This window comes from Arabidopsis lyrata (assembly GCF_000004255.2).
Source record: "Arabidopsis lyrata subsp. lyrata unplaced genomic scaffold ARALYscaffold_3, whole genome shotgun sequence".
NCBI lineage: Eukaryota > Viridiplantae > Streptophyta > Magnoliopsida > Brassicales > Brassicaceae > Arabidopsis > Arabidopsis lyrata.
Window position 1 is genome coordinate 6,691,507 of NW_003302553.1, and position 12,736 is coordinate 6,704,242.

Sequence of the window (12,736 nt, forward strand, 5' to 3'; positions counted from 1 at the left end):
TGAGCATTAAAAAAAAGGTTTTATTATATTATAAGATGAACTAAAACATTATTTTGTGTTCACAAATCTCTCATTTATCTATCTCTCAAGATCTTTCAACCTCTCTCCCCTAATATAAGCAACAAACAAAGTCTCAAACAAAACAACACCAGAAAATAGAAAACAAGAACAACAACTAATTGAACATGTGCTTTAACCACAATCAAGATTCTCATTAGTTCAATTAAGTGAACTAAGAAACTCGACCCAAATATGTTCTGCTCTTTTTGTCGTCTCCACCGCAAATTCCTCAGCCGCTTGCTCGTCCTTTGCCTTATGCACCGCCTCGTGATACTCTTCGTAAGCCTGTGAAGCCTCCTTGAGAAGCTCTGACAGATTCGTTGTTAAAGAGGTGAACTTTGAATCAACGTTCACTTTCTCTGCTTCAAGCTTTGCCAACAGTTTCTTGATCGCCACGATTCTGATGTGCAACGCGTCTCCTCGTTGAGCAGTGGTCTTTGCTGCTGCGAAAACCGAGTCTACGGTTCTCTGCTTCTCCATTGCGGTTTCTTTTAGCAGTTTCGCTCGGGTCTGAGCAATCTGGACTCTCTGAGAAGCCTCGAGTCCTTCTTTAATGACGGTTTTGTATTTGGCTAGCAAAGAGATGTAACCAATAGAAGCTGAGCTGAGTACCTCGTAACGTGTACCGGCTGCTATAATCGCATCGAAATTCGGGTGGTTTACAAGATCACGTGCGCTTAGACCGCGTAGCTTCCTTAGTGTTTGCTTCAAGCTCTCTATGCTCTCTGATGTAGCTGCTGATTCGCTTGTGGTAGAAGTAACTGATGAAGATGAGCCAAGGACTGAGCCTACCTTTGAGGACGTTTCTTTTCTGTGAGTATCAACAAGATTGTTCAATGATGTGGTGAGGGGAGAGGTCCCTGAGCCCTACCAAAGTCAAATCGAAAGATATAAACAAAACTGAGATTGATTTAGATGTGAGAGCTTTCCATTTTCTATTCAAGAAAGATCTATAAAACAAACCTGTAATTTGGATTCTTCAGCGAGTATCTCCGCTATGTTAATCGAAGAATCCGTGTCTGCCTGAAGGCCATCTTTGTCTTTGTTGAAACAACCACATACACCATCTGCAAGAAACAAAAACAGAGATATGAAAATTAAGATTAGCACTCTTGTGAGCTTTTGTGGTTAAAAATATTCACAAGAATGAATAAGCTTCAAAGCTAACCTGCAGGCTTTAGAAGACCTTCTAAACCAGCTGTAAAAGAAAGAACATAGAAGAATTGAGATCACTTGTTTCCTTTTAGAAAAATATCTTTGTGAGAAATCTGATCATGAAGATTAATTACCATTGTATCCGCCAGAAGTTTTCTGCACTGTACTTATGGTTGATGGATTCTTTGCAGCTGTTGTGACAACACATGTAATTAAGAGCTATCTCAAAAAAGATACTTGAACATAGAATGAAAAGATCAAAACACTTTCTTACAGTCTTCTCCATTAGTCTTTGCATTTGTAGCAGCTGCGAGTCAGAAAAATGAACAAGAAGACCAAAGAGAACTGTCAGATTATATAATGTCCTTGTTTCTATATGAATTCTTGCGTTTGGTTCTTGAGGTTACCTTCAAATTCGCGTTCGATTGCCTCCAACATACTCTTTCTATTGTTTTCAGCTGTTAACATAAAATAATAATTGTCATAAAACTTGTCTCAGAAGGCTTTGAGAGGAGCAAAAGGATTAGACTCTCTACCATGTTCTGATTCATTCTTTAACTCTTCAAGGCCTCTTGTCGCGGCTGAAACAGGAAAAAGATACTTTGATTATTGATTTGGATTCATCTAATTATCAAGGCTTTTTTCACCAACAATGGCTAAAGAATATATGTTAAAGTACCTTCAAACTCGCGTTCAATAGCTTCAAGCATAATTTTTCTCCTTGCAACTGTAACAAAACATGGAAACAGAGCTGGCTCAGGATACAACAGAAGAAAAAAAACAAAAAAAGGCATACAGGGAAGAATATTTACCGTGTTCATCATCATCCTTGTCGCTGGTTGAATCATTAGCCTTTAGCTCTTCAAGACCTTTTGTAGCAGCTGCAAGTAAGAACATAAAACAGAAGAGACTTATGTACTTGACTTGTTTTGATGGATTTACAGTTCAGCTAAGAAGTTCAATGTTATGTGGAAGTAACCTTCAAACTCGCGTTCTATAGCTTCAAGCATACTATGTCTCTTTGCAGCTGTAACAAAACATAAAAACATTCTTCAAAATAATACTATGGAAGATGCAAAGGTGATTATGAAAAAGTAGAGAGGACAAGTTATTACATTGTTCATTATCATCTCCTTCAGTGAAATCGTCAAGGTTTAGTTGCTTAAGACTATTTGTAGCAGCTGCAAAGTAGTTTGATAAAACAGAGGAAATGATTCAAGATTTCATTTGGGAACCATAGGAACTAATTAACATCGATAATAATCTGTCGAAAGTACCTTCAAATTCACGTTCAATCTCATCCAACATACTTTGCCTCTTTGCAGCTGATAACAAAGACATAAAGAACTCTCTGAGAATAACACTACAAGAAAGGTAAGTGAACCAAAAAAATGTTGAAGGGAAAGATTTTTCTTACATTGGTCGTCTCCTTCATCTTTGTTATCGGCGATATCTTCAAGTTGTTTAAAACTCTCAGTAACGGCTGCAAGAGAGAAAACAAACTCTTAGAACTTCTTGAACCATTAAAGATTTAAAGATTCTCTCTGCATATGATGATTGGTATGTCGATTTTACCTTCAAACTCGCGTTCAATTGCATCTAGCATACTTTGTCTTTTGGCATCTGTAAAGAAGGCATAACATCTAGCTATCTCAGAAGACTAAATGAGGGAAAAAAGTTATCAAAGTAGAGAAAACAATACTAGCCTTGTTCTTTATCAGCAACATCATCTTTGATAGTGAAAGCATTAATCTTTAGCTCTTTAAGACCACTTGTAGCAGCTGCAAGTAGAAGATGAAACATAATCATAAATCTAATAAGTTTCAACGTACACAAAATATTGTGAATCAATTAAGACAGGTTTTGAGTATATGTCAAAATACCTTCAAACTCGCGTTCAATCTCATCTAACATACTCTGTCTCTTTGCAGCTATAACAAGACATAAGATTTGTGTTATGACTACTGTAACTGAGACTAAAATATCATTCAAATAGATGGAAACAAATATTACAGTGTGCTTCATCATCTGTGCTTGAGGTAGAATGCCTTAGTTCTTCAAGACCTTTTGTAGCTTCTGCAAACAGAGGAATTACAGAGTCTAAGATGGTTCTCAAGAAGATATCTCCTTAAAGACATATTGGTTATACGTTTCAAGATACCTTCAAACTCTCTTTCGATCTCTTCCAGCATCTTTTGTCTCTTTGCAGCTATACCAAACACACAAAATCTGACTCAAGAATACTTTAAAATAAAGACAAGGCACCAAACAAAGTAAGAACGGGAGAGTTTATTTACCGTGTTCTTCATCGTTGACTCCGGTTATATCATCAGCCTTTAGTTGTTCAAGACCTTTTGTAGCAGCTGCAAGTAGGAAATGGAACATAATACACAACTTAAATTTTCAGTTTTAACTTTTCGGGTTCAACAACATAATTAAACAGATAAATATTATGTAGAGATACCTTCAAAGTCACGTTCAATCTCATCCAACATGCTTTGTCTCTTTGCAGCTGTAACAAAAAGAACAGAGAACTTGGACTTAGAATATTGACGAAGAACCAAAATGTGATCCTAACAAGTAGTAGACAAAAGAGTCCTAACAAGTAGTAGACAAAAGAGTGTTTAGTTACATTGTTCATCATCTAATCCTTGGGTGGAATCATCAGTCTTTAGTTGTTCAAATCCAGCATGAGCAGCTGCAAGTAACTCTTTGTAAGTAAGACTCTATCAACAAAAGTGGCTTCAAAAACTTAAAACTTCAAGCTAGACAGAAACATCGAAAGGTACCTTCAAACTCTCGTTCAATGGCTTCCAACATTTTATGTCTCCTAGCAGCTAAAACAATAAAGACAGTATAAGAGCAGTCTCTAAGCAAAAGGGATCTGATCAAGGAGGAAGAATTTTGATTGTTTAACCTTCTTCATCTTCCTTAGATTCATCAAATTTGTTGATACCATCAGATCCAGCTTCTTTAAGTTCATTGACATGTGCTATAATCAAGAGACACAAACAAAAAACAAAACAAACTCTTCATGTCAATATTTTGATCCAAGCTTCTTCCAGACACATAATCAATTATACATTTAAGAAAACAGAGCAAATACAGAGTAAAGGTCTTGACTTACCTTCGAACTCAAGTTCGATATGGTCCAACATACTCGAAGGTTTATCGGCTTCATCAGTAACAGCTCCTAACTATAGATCCAAAGTAAAATAAACAAGAGATTAGTCATCCTAAACCAAAATCCAATCCAAATAAAGTTAATTCATAAACAGAAATTAACCTCAGCTGATGTATCAACAGATTCTTTAACAGTTTCCACTGGTTCTTCAGATAAAGACAAAGAAATAGTGTTGTTACTTGTACTGTTTTTCTGACCACTGGTCTCAGCTGATTCCACACACAACACATAGACTATATTAAACAACAAATTGTAGAAGAAGAAAAGAAACAAGATAGAGAGAGTGAGAGAGTAAGGTCTTACTTTGATCTACTTCATTGCCTTGGAGAGAATTGACACTAGCTGCAACCAAAATATAATTTCCTGATTATTTTAAGAGAATTGTGTTTTCATCTAAGATTATTCAGACACATATATCTTAAGACTTACTTTGATATTCATGCTCGATTAGATCTAAAGTACTCAAACTTCCACTTCCTTCATCCTAAAACCAAAAGTCAAATGCGTTTTGAGTAATCAATATTTCGTTTATTGTAAAAGAAAAAGTATTTTTGTGTATTACCTGGCAAGAAACTTCGTAGAAGCTTGAGAGAACAAGACACAGAGACAAAACCAGAGCTAAGAACTTCGTTCCCATGGTGGAAGATTGTTATCACAAAGATCAAAATACACTGTGTTGTGAAGCTTGAGGAAACATCATAACAAGACTTTAAATAAATAACTCAACGTGGCTTTTTTATTTAATAATAGAAATTCACGTGGTTTTTATTTTTATATATTTTCCACGTTCCTAATTACAAATAATTCAACGCTATTTTTTTTGTCTTCAGTATAGGCCTGGGCATAATAGCCGAACCCAAAGAACCGAAACGAACCCGACCCGAAAAATCCGACCCGAACCCGAACCCGAAATTTTAAAATACCCGAACGGGTTCTAAACTTCACAACCCGAAAACCCGATCCCGAATCCGACCCGAACTCGAACCCGAACAAATATCCGAACATACCCAAAATATAAGTACATAGTTATAATATATTAGTAATATTTATACTTGTAATAACGTAAGTACCTAAATTATTCGGATGTTAAGATATTTTCGGGTGTTTTAGCTACTTTGAGTTAGATTCGAGTTAAAATACTTGGGTTTTATAGATTTTTTGAGTATTTTTCAATACTTTGCATAGAATCGGATACAAAATTTTTAATATTTGGATACTTGGGTAAACCCGAATCCGAACCCAAAATACCCGATCCGAACCCGACCCGAACCCGAAGTTTTAAAATACCCGAACGGGTCTTAGTTTTCTACACCCGAAAAACCCGAACCCAAAAAACCCGACCCGAACCCGACCCGAATATCCGAACGCCCAAGCCTATAAATTATGATTATCTTACTAACTCTTGATAACAATTTTTTTTTATTTTTTTTTAATATCTTGACAAAAAATATTAACAAACATAATATTTCAAAAAGGTTAAAAAGCGAAAAGATTAATATTGAAATATATCTATAACGGGATCTACTAATGCAGGTAAATCGAATTATTAAGACCATCTCCAACCATGGGGTATTAATTTAGGGCTCTTATGAATTATTTAATATTGATTTTGAAAAATGACAGGACACCAGCTCTTATGGGGCTCTTTAGTTTCTTAATACAAACTCTGGTTCTTCAATAAATAGCTCATTTTGATTTATTTTTGGTCCATAAAGTTTGTAGAGCCCCACATAAAAAGCCCCATTGTGGATGCTCTAATCAGTTTAACCAACTACGGTATCATGAAATATAACTATGATCATTAGAATCTAATAAATATCTCCATAGTCCACGTATTGTGAACTACTTTGCTGATTTAGTTTAATAAATAATGCGATGGTCATTACAACCAAATCGAATCTGTTAGAATTGGTATTTATTTATACTATAAGATAATATTAGCGTGCAACATGAGAAAATTAAATACATATATATATATATATATATATATGATTGTACTTGTACAGAAATTGACAACCACATGTGTCAGTCACCCTTAAACTCAATGATCGACTATTTATATTTTATAATTTTGGGCAGTAAAATTCAAAATCAGACTTTTAGATCTCAAGACGGTGACTATATATAATTTCTAGTTTACTTTTTAACCAATCCACCTTTTTCGAATACTAAAATATGAAAAACTCTTGTAAAAAAACATATCGTAATAACATGTCTCTCAATATAATATTATAACGTCTCTATAAATAATTGGTAGACGACAGCTTGACGATAGCTAGACGAGCCAGATTCGATTCGATCCGATTAGAGAATTAAAATATTGAGAAGGGCCATATACATTGACATTATTTATCCGTTCCGGAAGTAACGCGACTAAAAGCTGCCCATGTACCATCCATTTCGTTGCTCTTCTATTCTCCTAAAACGTGCTACATAGAGGAATAATTAAACAAAACTGATTTCAAGTAAGAAAATTAAATAACTACAACAAAAAAAATATTATAGTCATGTACGTATCAGTGCTAAAATTTGAATCTTTTAAACAAATCAACACTGTAATTAATTACTTACACAATGACATGTACACATTAAAACCAGTCAGGCTGGCATTTATATAAAACAAGTGAAGGCCGAGTTTTAGGCTTAGATATATCAGATTATGTAAGATGGTTTAATGTGTAAACCGGGTAATTTAGTCATTGTACCAGGTTAACCGGGTTATACACTTCACTATATAAGTGAAGATTATGTAACATAAACACTTAAAGAGAAATAACAGAATTTCTTATTCATATATAGTCTTCTTTAAACTATTCTCTCTCAACTAGTAAGTATTAGTATATCATAAAGAGAAAATAATGTCTAGTGTCATTAGTGCCTTGGGCCACATAATGAAAAATGAGTGATTTCTTCTTTTTTGATTTGTGAATTTATATTTCATATGTAATTTGACCTCCTAAAAGAAACACTTATGGTAAATTTATTATTCATTACGAAATATATATCTATATAATCTGCTGGTATCATTAAAGAAAAGAGGAATTTGACAAAGGCACTCACATAAAAGCTTTATATTTGAAAGGGAAATGACAAGGAATATATAAAACGTAAACAAGAGAGAAAGCATATTATTAAAAGAGAAGAAAACAAGAGACTTGTCTCTAGAGAGTGCCGAGAAACTCAACCCAAACCATCTCTACCCTCTCAATGGCCTCACGCGAGAATTCCTCAGATGCTTGTTCCTCTTTCCACTTACGCACAACCACATGATACTCCTCGTAAGCTTGAGAAGCCTCCTCTATAACGCGTGATAGATTCACAACCGTCTTTTCGAAAGTCATATCAACCTCTTCCTTCTCGGCCTCAAGTTTCAACACCAGTTTCTTGATCGCAAATATTTTCACGTACAACAAGTCTCCTCTCTCAGCCAAAGCCTTGACTAATGCTAACTCAGCGTCTACATTTTTCTGCTTCTCCACGGCCATTTCTTTGAGCAATCTAGTACGCGCATATATTGAGGTAAGTTGGGAAGCAAGACAACGGACCAAGTGAAGCCGAAGTCAAATAATATTCTAGATATCCTATTGTGATAAAGATTAAAAGATTTAGAATATTTACTTATTCGTGTTTATCTATTTTCTAATCTAATTAGGTTAAACTTTAATTAGTCTCTATATATATTGTATAACTCTATTGAGATCAATAACACATAATAAAGAATCCCCCCCAAATCCTTCTCTAGTTTCTACATGGTATCAGAGCAGTTGATCCTTGTGGATCAAAGTTAAAATTCCGCATTTAAAGTTTTGTGATCTCACACTCAAAAGAGATCATGGAAACAATGACCGTCGGAGGACTTGACGTTGAAGACGGTGGGGACAGAGACGATGAAGAGGATGACGTGAGGTCTGGATTTGTTCCACGTTAGGTTTTTATTAAAAGAACAATTTATTCTTAGTTAGAGTCCTGTTTTTGTTTTTGAGTATAATAATTATTTGGAGGTTTTCTTTTATTTAGAATAATGATTATAAGGGTGCACGGCTTATAAGAGTTTCTAGTTTATTGTTTCTTGAATTATCCTCGAGTTAAGAATTTTTCAAAGTAATTTTATAAGTTGGCTTTTTTAGTTGTGGGAGAGTTTGGTAATAGTTTTATCATTACGGGGGAGTTTGGTTATAATTTAACCATTAGTATAGTTTATTGGAAAGCTCTTATTTTTAGGTCATGTTTAGTCCGAGTTATGCACCATCCAAGATAAGGATGATTGTTTGTGGAAGCATAATTTGCGCCCACGGGATGTATTCTCTTTTTACCAAGACCGAAGACGAGTTGAAGTTCCACCCCTATTTTCAAGATTGAAGTATATACCATGAGGCGTTTATTGACATGATTTGTCCGTCCTCGACATATTGTCCACGAGACAACGACATACGTGTTCCGCTTTGTGATTGCAAAGTTTGCGTTTTGCGTATCACGTTTGTCGTGCGGGGGAGTATTGAGGTAAGTTGGGAAGCAAGACAATGGACCAGTTGGGAAGCAAGACAATGGACCAAGTGAAGCCGAAATGATCCATCGCAATCCTCAACAAGGTGGAAAGAAATATCTCGTTAAGAACATTACAAATAAAAAACCATCTATAGTAGAATAATGCACTAAAGGCAGGACATGAAGTAGACTGCTACTTACTTGATCTGTCATTAGCATGATCTCGCCGTATCTCAGTCTCATCGGCTTTCATATCTCTCTTTAGCCCAAGTATGGTCATCAAGTTCTTTACTAATGTACTGTTTGTAGTTTTAGTGGTGCTGGCTTTCTTAACGTTGATCAATTTTCGTCGCAGCGGAAAGATCCCGTAGAGGTCACGGTTAAGAAGAGACATGCCCGACATAGCTAGTGCTTTTGCTAAATCCCCTTCTGTTATAATCAACACACAGTCTTTTGATTCCTCTGTTCGAGCTTTGTTAGTGAGCACTTTTTGATTTTGCATACTAATTGTTCATAAATCTTCTCAGGGGTACAAGTACGTCTGAAGAGGGAAAATGGTACTTTTCTAATGTTGATCAAAATAAGAGGTCTTTTCTTTGGGATGAGGGCAGTGAAGCCGCTTCAGAAAATGCTTTTGGTACATCTGAAGACAAACGGAAAAAATGGATTGAAAAATATGTGGTATGAATGATTATCATTTGATCATCTGTTCTCTTTGCTTGTTATATATGCTCGTTTTGATGTCAGTTATATCGTTCAGCCTGGCACCTATCTTGATCAGAAGAAACAGCAAATCACGTATAGTGATTTCGTCAACAAAGAGCTGATATTATATTCCACTGTACAAATTTTGTAACTATCATTGTTTGTCTTGACGTACGAATTTTAATGTATGGTTCCACCACTATTTCTGATTTTCAGATTAAGAACAATCCGTTGTACCGGTTTTCTTTTAAGAAACAACGAGAAGGAAGAAGAGAAGCAATTTCATGGAAGCAATGATTAAAATTAATGTCTCAACATTAAAATAGATGAGTTCACATGTAATTTCACAGCAAAGTTTATCTCCGTTGGCAAAATACTTATCAAGCCTCAATAACATGGCGGGAAACACTTATACGAACCGCTACGGTACAAAATCCTGATCAATAGTGGGAAAGTGGTAATGTAGCCTTTATTCAAGAACCAACCCCAAACCAACCTTAAAGAGAAATGGTCTTCACTCTCAAAATACTTGTGAATTGTTTATATGGTAACCAGATTCTATATATACAGATGTTGTGTTTGCGACAAGATTGTCTGGCCTTGATTGAGTTTTTTTTTTGTACTGGATTGGCTACTGATCAAGCCGAATGTGTATGACTATGAATGTAATTGATGCTGAGTTATATAAAAAGATTATGTTTAAAAGCAGTAACATGGAATGTTCATTCATAAGAGACCCATAAGAAGTTCAAGTGGTCTATATAATCTCTCTATTCTCTCTGCCAAATTTGAACTTCAAACAACATAGACAAGAACACAAGGATACTAGACGACGAATGTTTCGAAGTTTTTTACCTTCAAGCATCTTCAGCACTCGGTGAGTTCTCAGGTGTCTTCAAAGGAGCTGCTGCTTCTGCAACGGCGGGCTTACTGTCTTTATGTGCTTCGATAACTGCTCGGAACTCTTCTACAACCGCTGGATCTTTGAACTTGAGTGCAAATGTAGAGAGTCCATCCTTGGCTTCACTTCCACTATTCACACAAGCAAATGTGATTCCTTTCTTGTCCATGTTAGCCAGTTTCATTTCCGGGTAAAGACTTGCGTTTAAGATCAACCTGTAGTTTCCTTTTGATCTCATTACTAACCTGGCTTTTCTGTTTTCAGTCGTTGTTATATTTACCTTGAGTTCTCCTTTCCCACGCTCTTTCCATCCTCCCTCAAGATATTCAAACATTACTGAATCAGCTGTGAAGGCCGCTATCTCGTTCTCTTCACCTGTTTCCACTGAAACATCTTGCTTTGATGGGAAGGCAGTAGTAGTTTCCGTGCTCTTCGTGGTAATGGAAGTAGAAACGGATGCACCAAACAAGGAAGAGTTTCCATTGTTTGGCAGGCCAAAGCTAAAGGATGATTGTTCAGTCAGAGACCCAGTCGAACCTTCCTGTGGAACCAAACCGAACGAGAATGAAGAAGCAGAGAAACCTGTACTAGCAAGTCCTGTGAATGCGTTTTTGCTACTCGAGTGCTGGTGGAAGGAGCTCAAGGCTCCACTATCTCCATTTTTCTCTGTGTCTTCATTTCCATCGCCCTCTTTTCCTTCTTCCTCAGTCTGATTACCACCTGAATCCTTGACAACACAGTCAGTTCCCTCAACAGTGTTCCCATTGTCGTTTTCATCTTTAGATTTTTCAGTCTCTTCCCCAGCAGCAGCTTCGATTACTGTCGTTGTTTTAATCTCTTCTTCATTCTTGTTTCCAGCTCCACCACCCTCTCCAGTATTAACTGCCTCAGTCTTCTCTTTCTCGCCACCATCAACAGCATCATTGGTCTTATCAGATATTCCATCATCCTGTGTCTCTTGTTTTGCAACAGCATCAACTGCGTCACTCTTTTCTTTCTTGTCACCATCAGTTTCCTTGGTAGCATCAGATCTTCCATCATCCAGTGTCTCTTGTTTTCCCTGAGACGGAGTTGAATATGACCCGCACAGAGGCTTAGTAGTTTCTGCAGCAAGAACAGTTAAAGGGACCAAACGAATTCCAGCAAATGGATTGGAAGTTGGTGCTGGTGCTGCAGCAGCAGATGGATCTCTGCGCTTAACTCTGATAATTCTTCTGCTTGCCAACACCTCCTCACTAGCAGTCTTGAAGGTACCACTCTCGAGTGCAGAAGTGTCTTCTTCATCATCAAGACCAGGATTGTCACGAGACAGCTCTTTTAGAGCAGCTCTCTTTTTGGAAAATGGTATAGCATTATCTGAGTCCCCCATTGTAATCTCAAGAGAATCTCAACAGTTACAGGCAAGCTAGAGTCCCTACAACACCATGCAAATAAAAAAAGTTCCATCAAGATTTTAGCCCCAATTGTGTTCACAACCAAACAACGAGAACCAACCTAAGGGATAAGGAGGTCCCGAGTTCATATGTCGAAAGCATAGTTCTAACTCTAAACCCTTCCACATGAATAAGTCACTATCCAGATATGAAGAAGACGCCTAATTCGTAAAAAAATCAGAGACAAGCCACAGAATGTGTGATACTATATCAAGGAAACCTAAGTTAACATGCGACTGCAATAGAAATTGATAATGAACACATCGAAAGGAGAACAAAAACTAGAGGCAAGACATGTGACCAAAGCGTATATATGAGTACACGATAATAACACCGCGCGATTACAAATCATACGATAGAGCAGAAGAAATTTGAAATCAAAACACCAAACTAAATCAGCAAACATGAAGCAGGATTCCGAAGAAACATGAGCTAATTCGAGAAACGTATACAACGATAGTCTAGCAAAGAACTTGAAATAAGCCGTGAGAAAATCCAAACCCAGAACTATGAAAAACCCTAAGAATCAGAGTAGCGAGCAGTGAGAAGAGTATATACAAGAAAAGGGGAATAGAAAAATCCAGATTCGGCCAACGAGACCAGCGAGAAAGTGAAGACTCGGAGAACTTACGGACAAGCAAGCAAGATGCAGCAGAAAAACCCTGCCGGAGCTATATAAGAGAGATCGCCGAAGAAAACAAAAAAAGAAACGAATCTGAAATTTCGAAAGCGTCGATTGAACTATTGAAGGCCGCAATTTTAAATTATTTCAGAAATAGTAATAAATTGATTTAGATTTTCCTTAAATCATAT

The 12,736-nt window shown here is 36.5% G+C and overlaps 2 protein-coding genes across 5 annotated transcripts; both read right to left on the reverse strand.

Moving 5' to 3' along the window:
- On the reverse strand, positions 1–5,081 carry LOC9321184 (TSA1-like protein). Of its 3 annotated transcripts, XM_021033831.1 has the most exons (28): positions 4,962–5,080; positions 4,829–4,883; positions 4,703–4,741; positions 4,502–4,608; positions 4,343–4,412; positions 4,133–4,207; positions 4,005–4,052; positions 3,848–3,913; positions 3,680–3,727; positions 3,513–3,578; positions 3,377–3,424; positions 3,229–3,291; positions 3,099–3,146; positions 2,922–2,996; positions 2,791–2,838; positions 2,633–2,698; positions 2,493–2,540; positions 2,331–2,396; positions 2,195–2,242; positions 2,028–2,096; positions 1,895–1,942; positions 1,752–1,796; positions 1,623–1,673; positions 1,490–1,522; positions 1,350–1,406; positions 1,229–1,258; positions 1,024–1,127; positions 1–927 (listed from the first exon to the last, which is right to left on the reverse strand). In XM_021033831.1, exons 1-28 carry the CDS (start codon positions 5,034–5,036, stop codon positions 220–222), a joined length of 2,304 nt encoding a protein of 767 aa, XP_020889490.1. In that variant the 5' UTR covers positions 5,037–5,080; the 3' UTR covers positions 1–219. The 3 variants fall into 3 exon arrangements, with proteins under 3 accessions (XP_020889490.1, XP_020889492.1, XP_020889491.1); XM_021033833.1 differs by lacking the exons at positions 2,791–2,838; positions 2,922–2,996 and having other exon boundaries at positions 4,962–5,081; XM_021033832.1 differs by lacking the exons at positions 1,895–1,942; positions 2,028–2,096 and having other exon boundaries at positions 4,962–5,081.
- Positions 5,082–10,251: 5,170 nt separating this feature from the next.
- LOC9319036 (nuclear pore complex protein NUP50B) lies at positions 10,252–12,686 on the reverse strand. 2 transcript variants are annotated; one of them, XM_021030577.1, is made up of 2 exons: positions 12,482–12,686; positions 10,252–11,904 (listed from the first exon to the last, which is right to left on the reverse strand). In XM_021030577.1, exon 2 carries the CDS (start codon positions 11,857–11,859, stop codon positions 10,447–10,449), a length of 1,413 nt encoding a protein of 470 aa, XP_020886236.1. In that variant the 5' UTR covers positions 11,860–11,904; positions 12,482–12,686; the 3' UTR covers positions 10,252–10,446. The 2 variants fall into 2 exon arrangements, with proteins under 2 accessions (XP_020886236.1, XP_020886235.1); XM_021030576.1 differs by having other exon boundaries at positions 12,555–12,685.
- Positions 12,687–12,736: the final 50 nt, after the last annotated feature.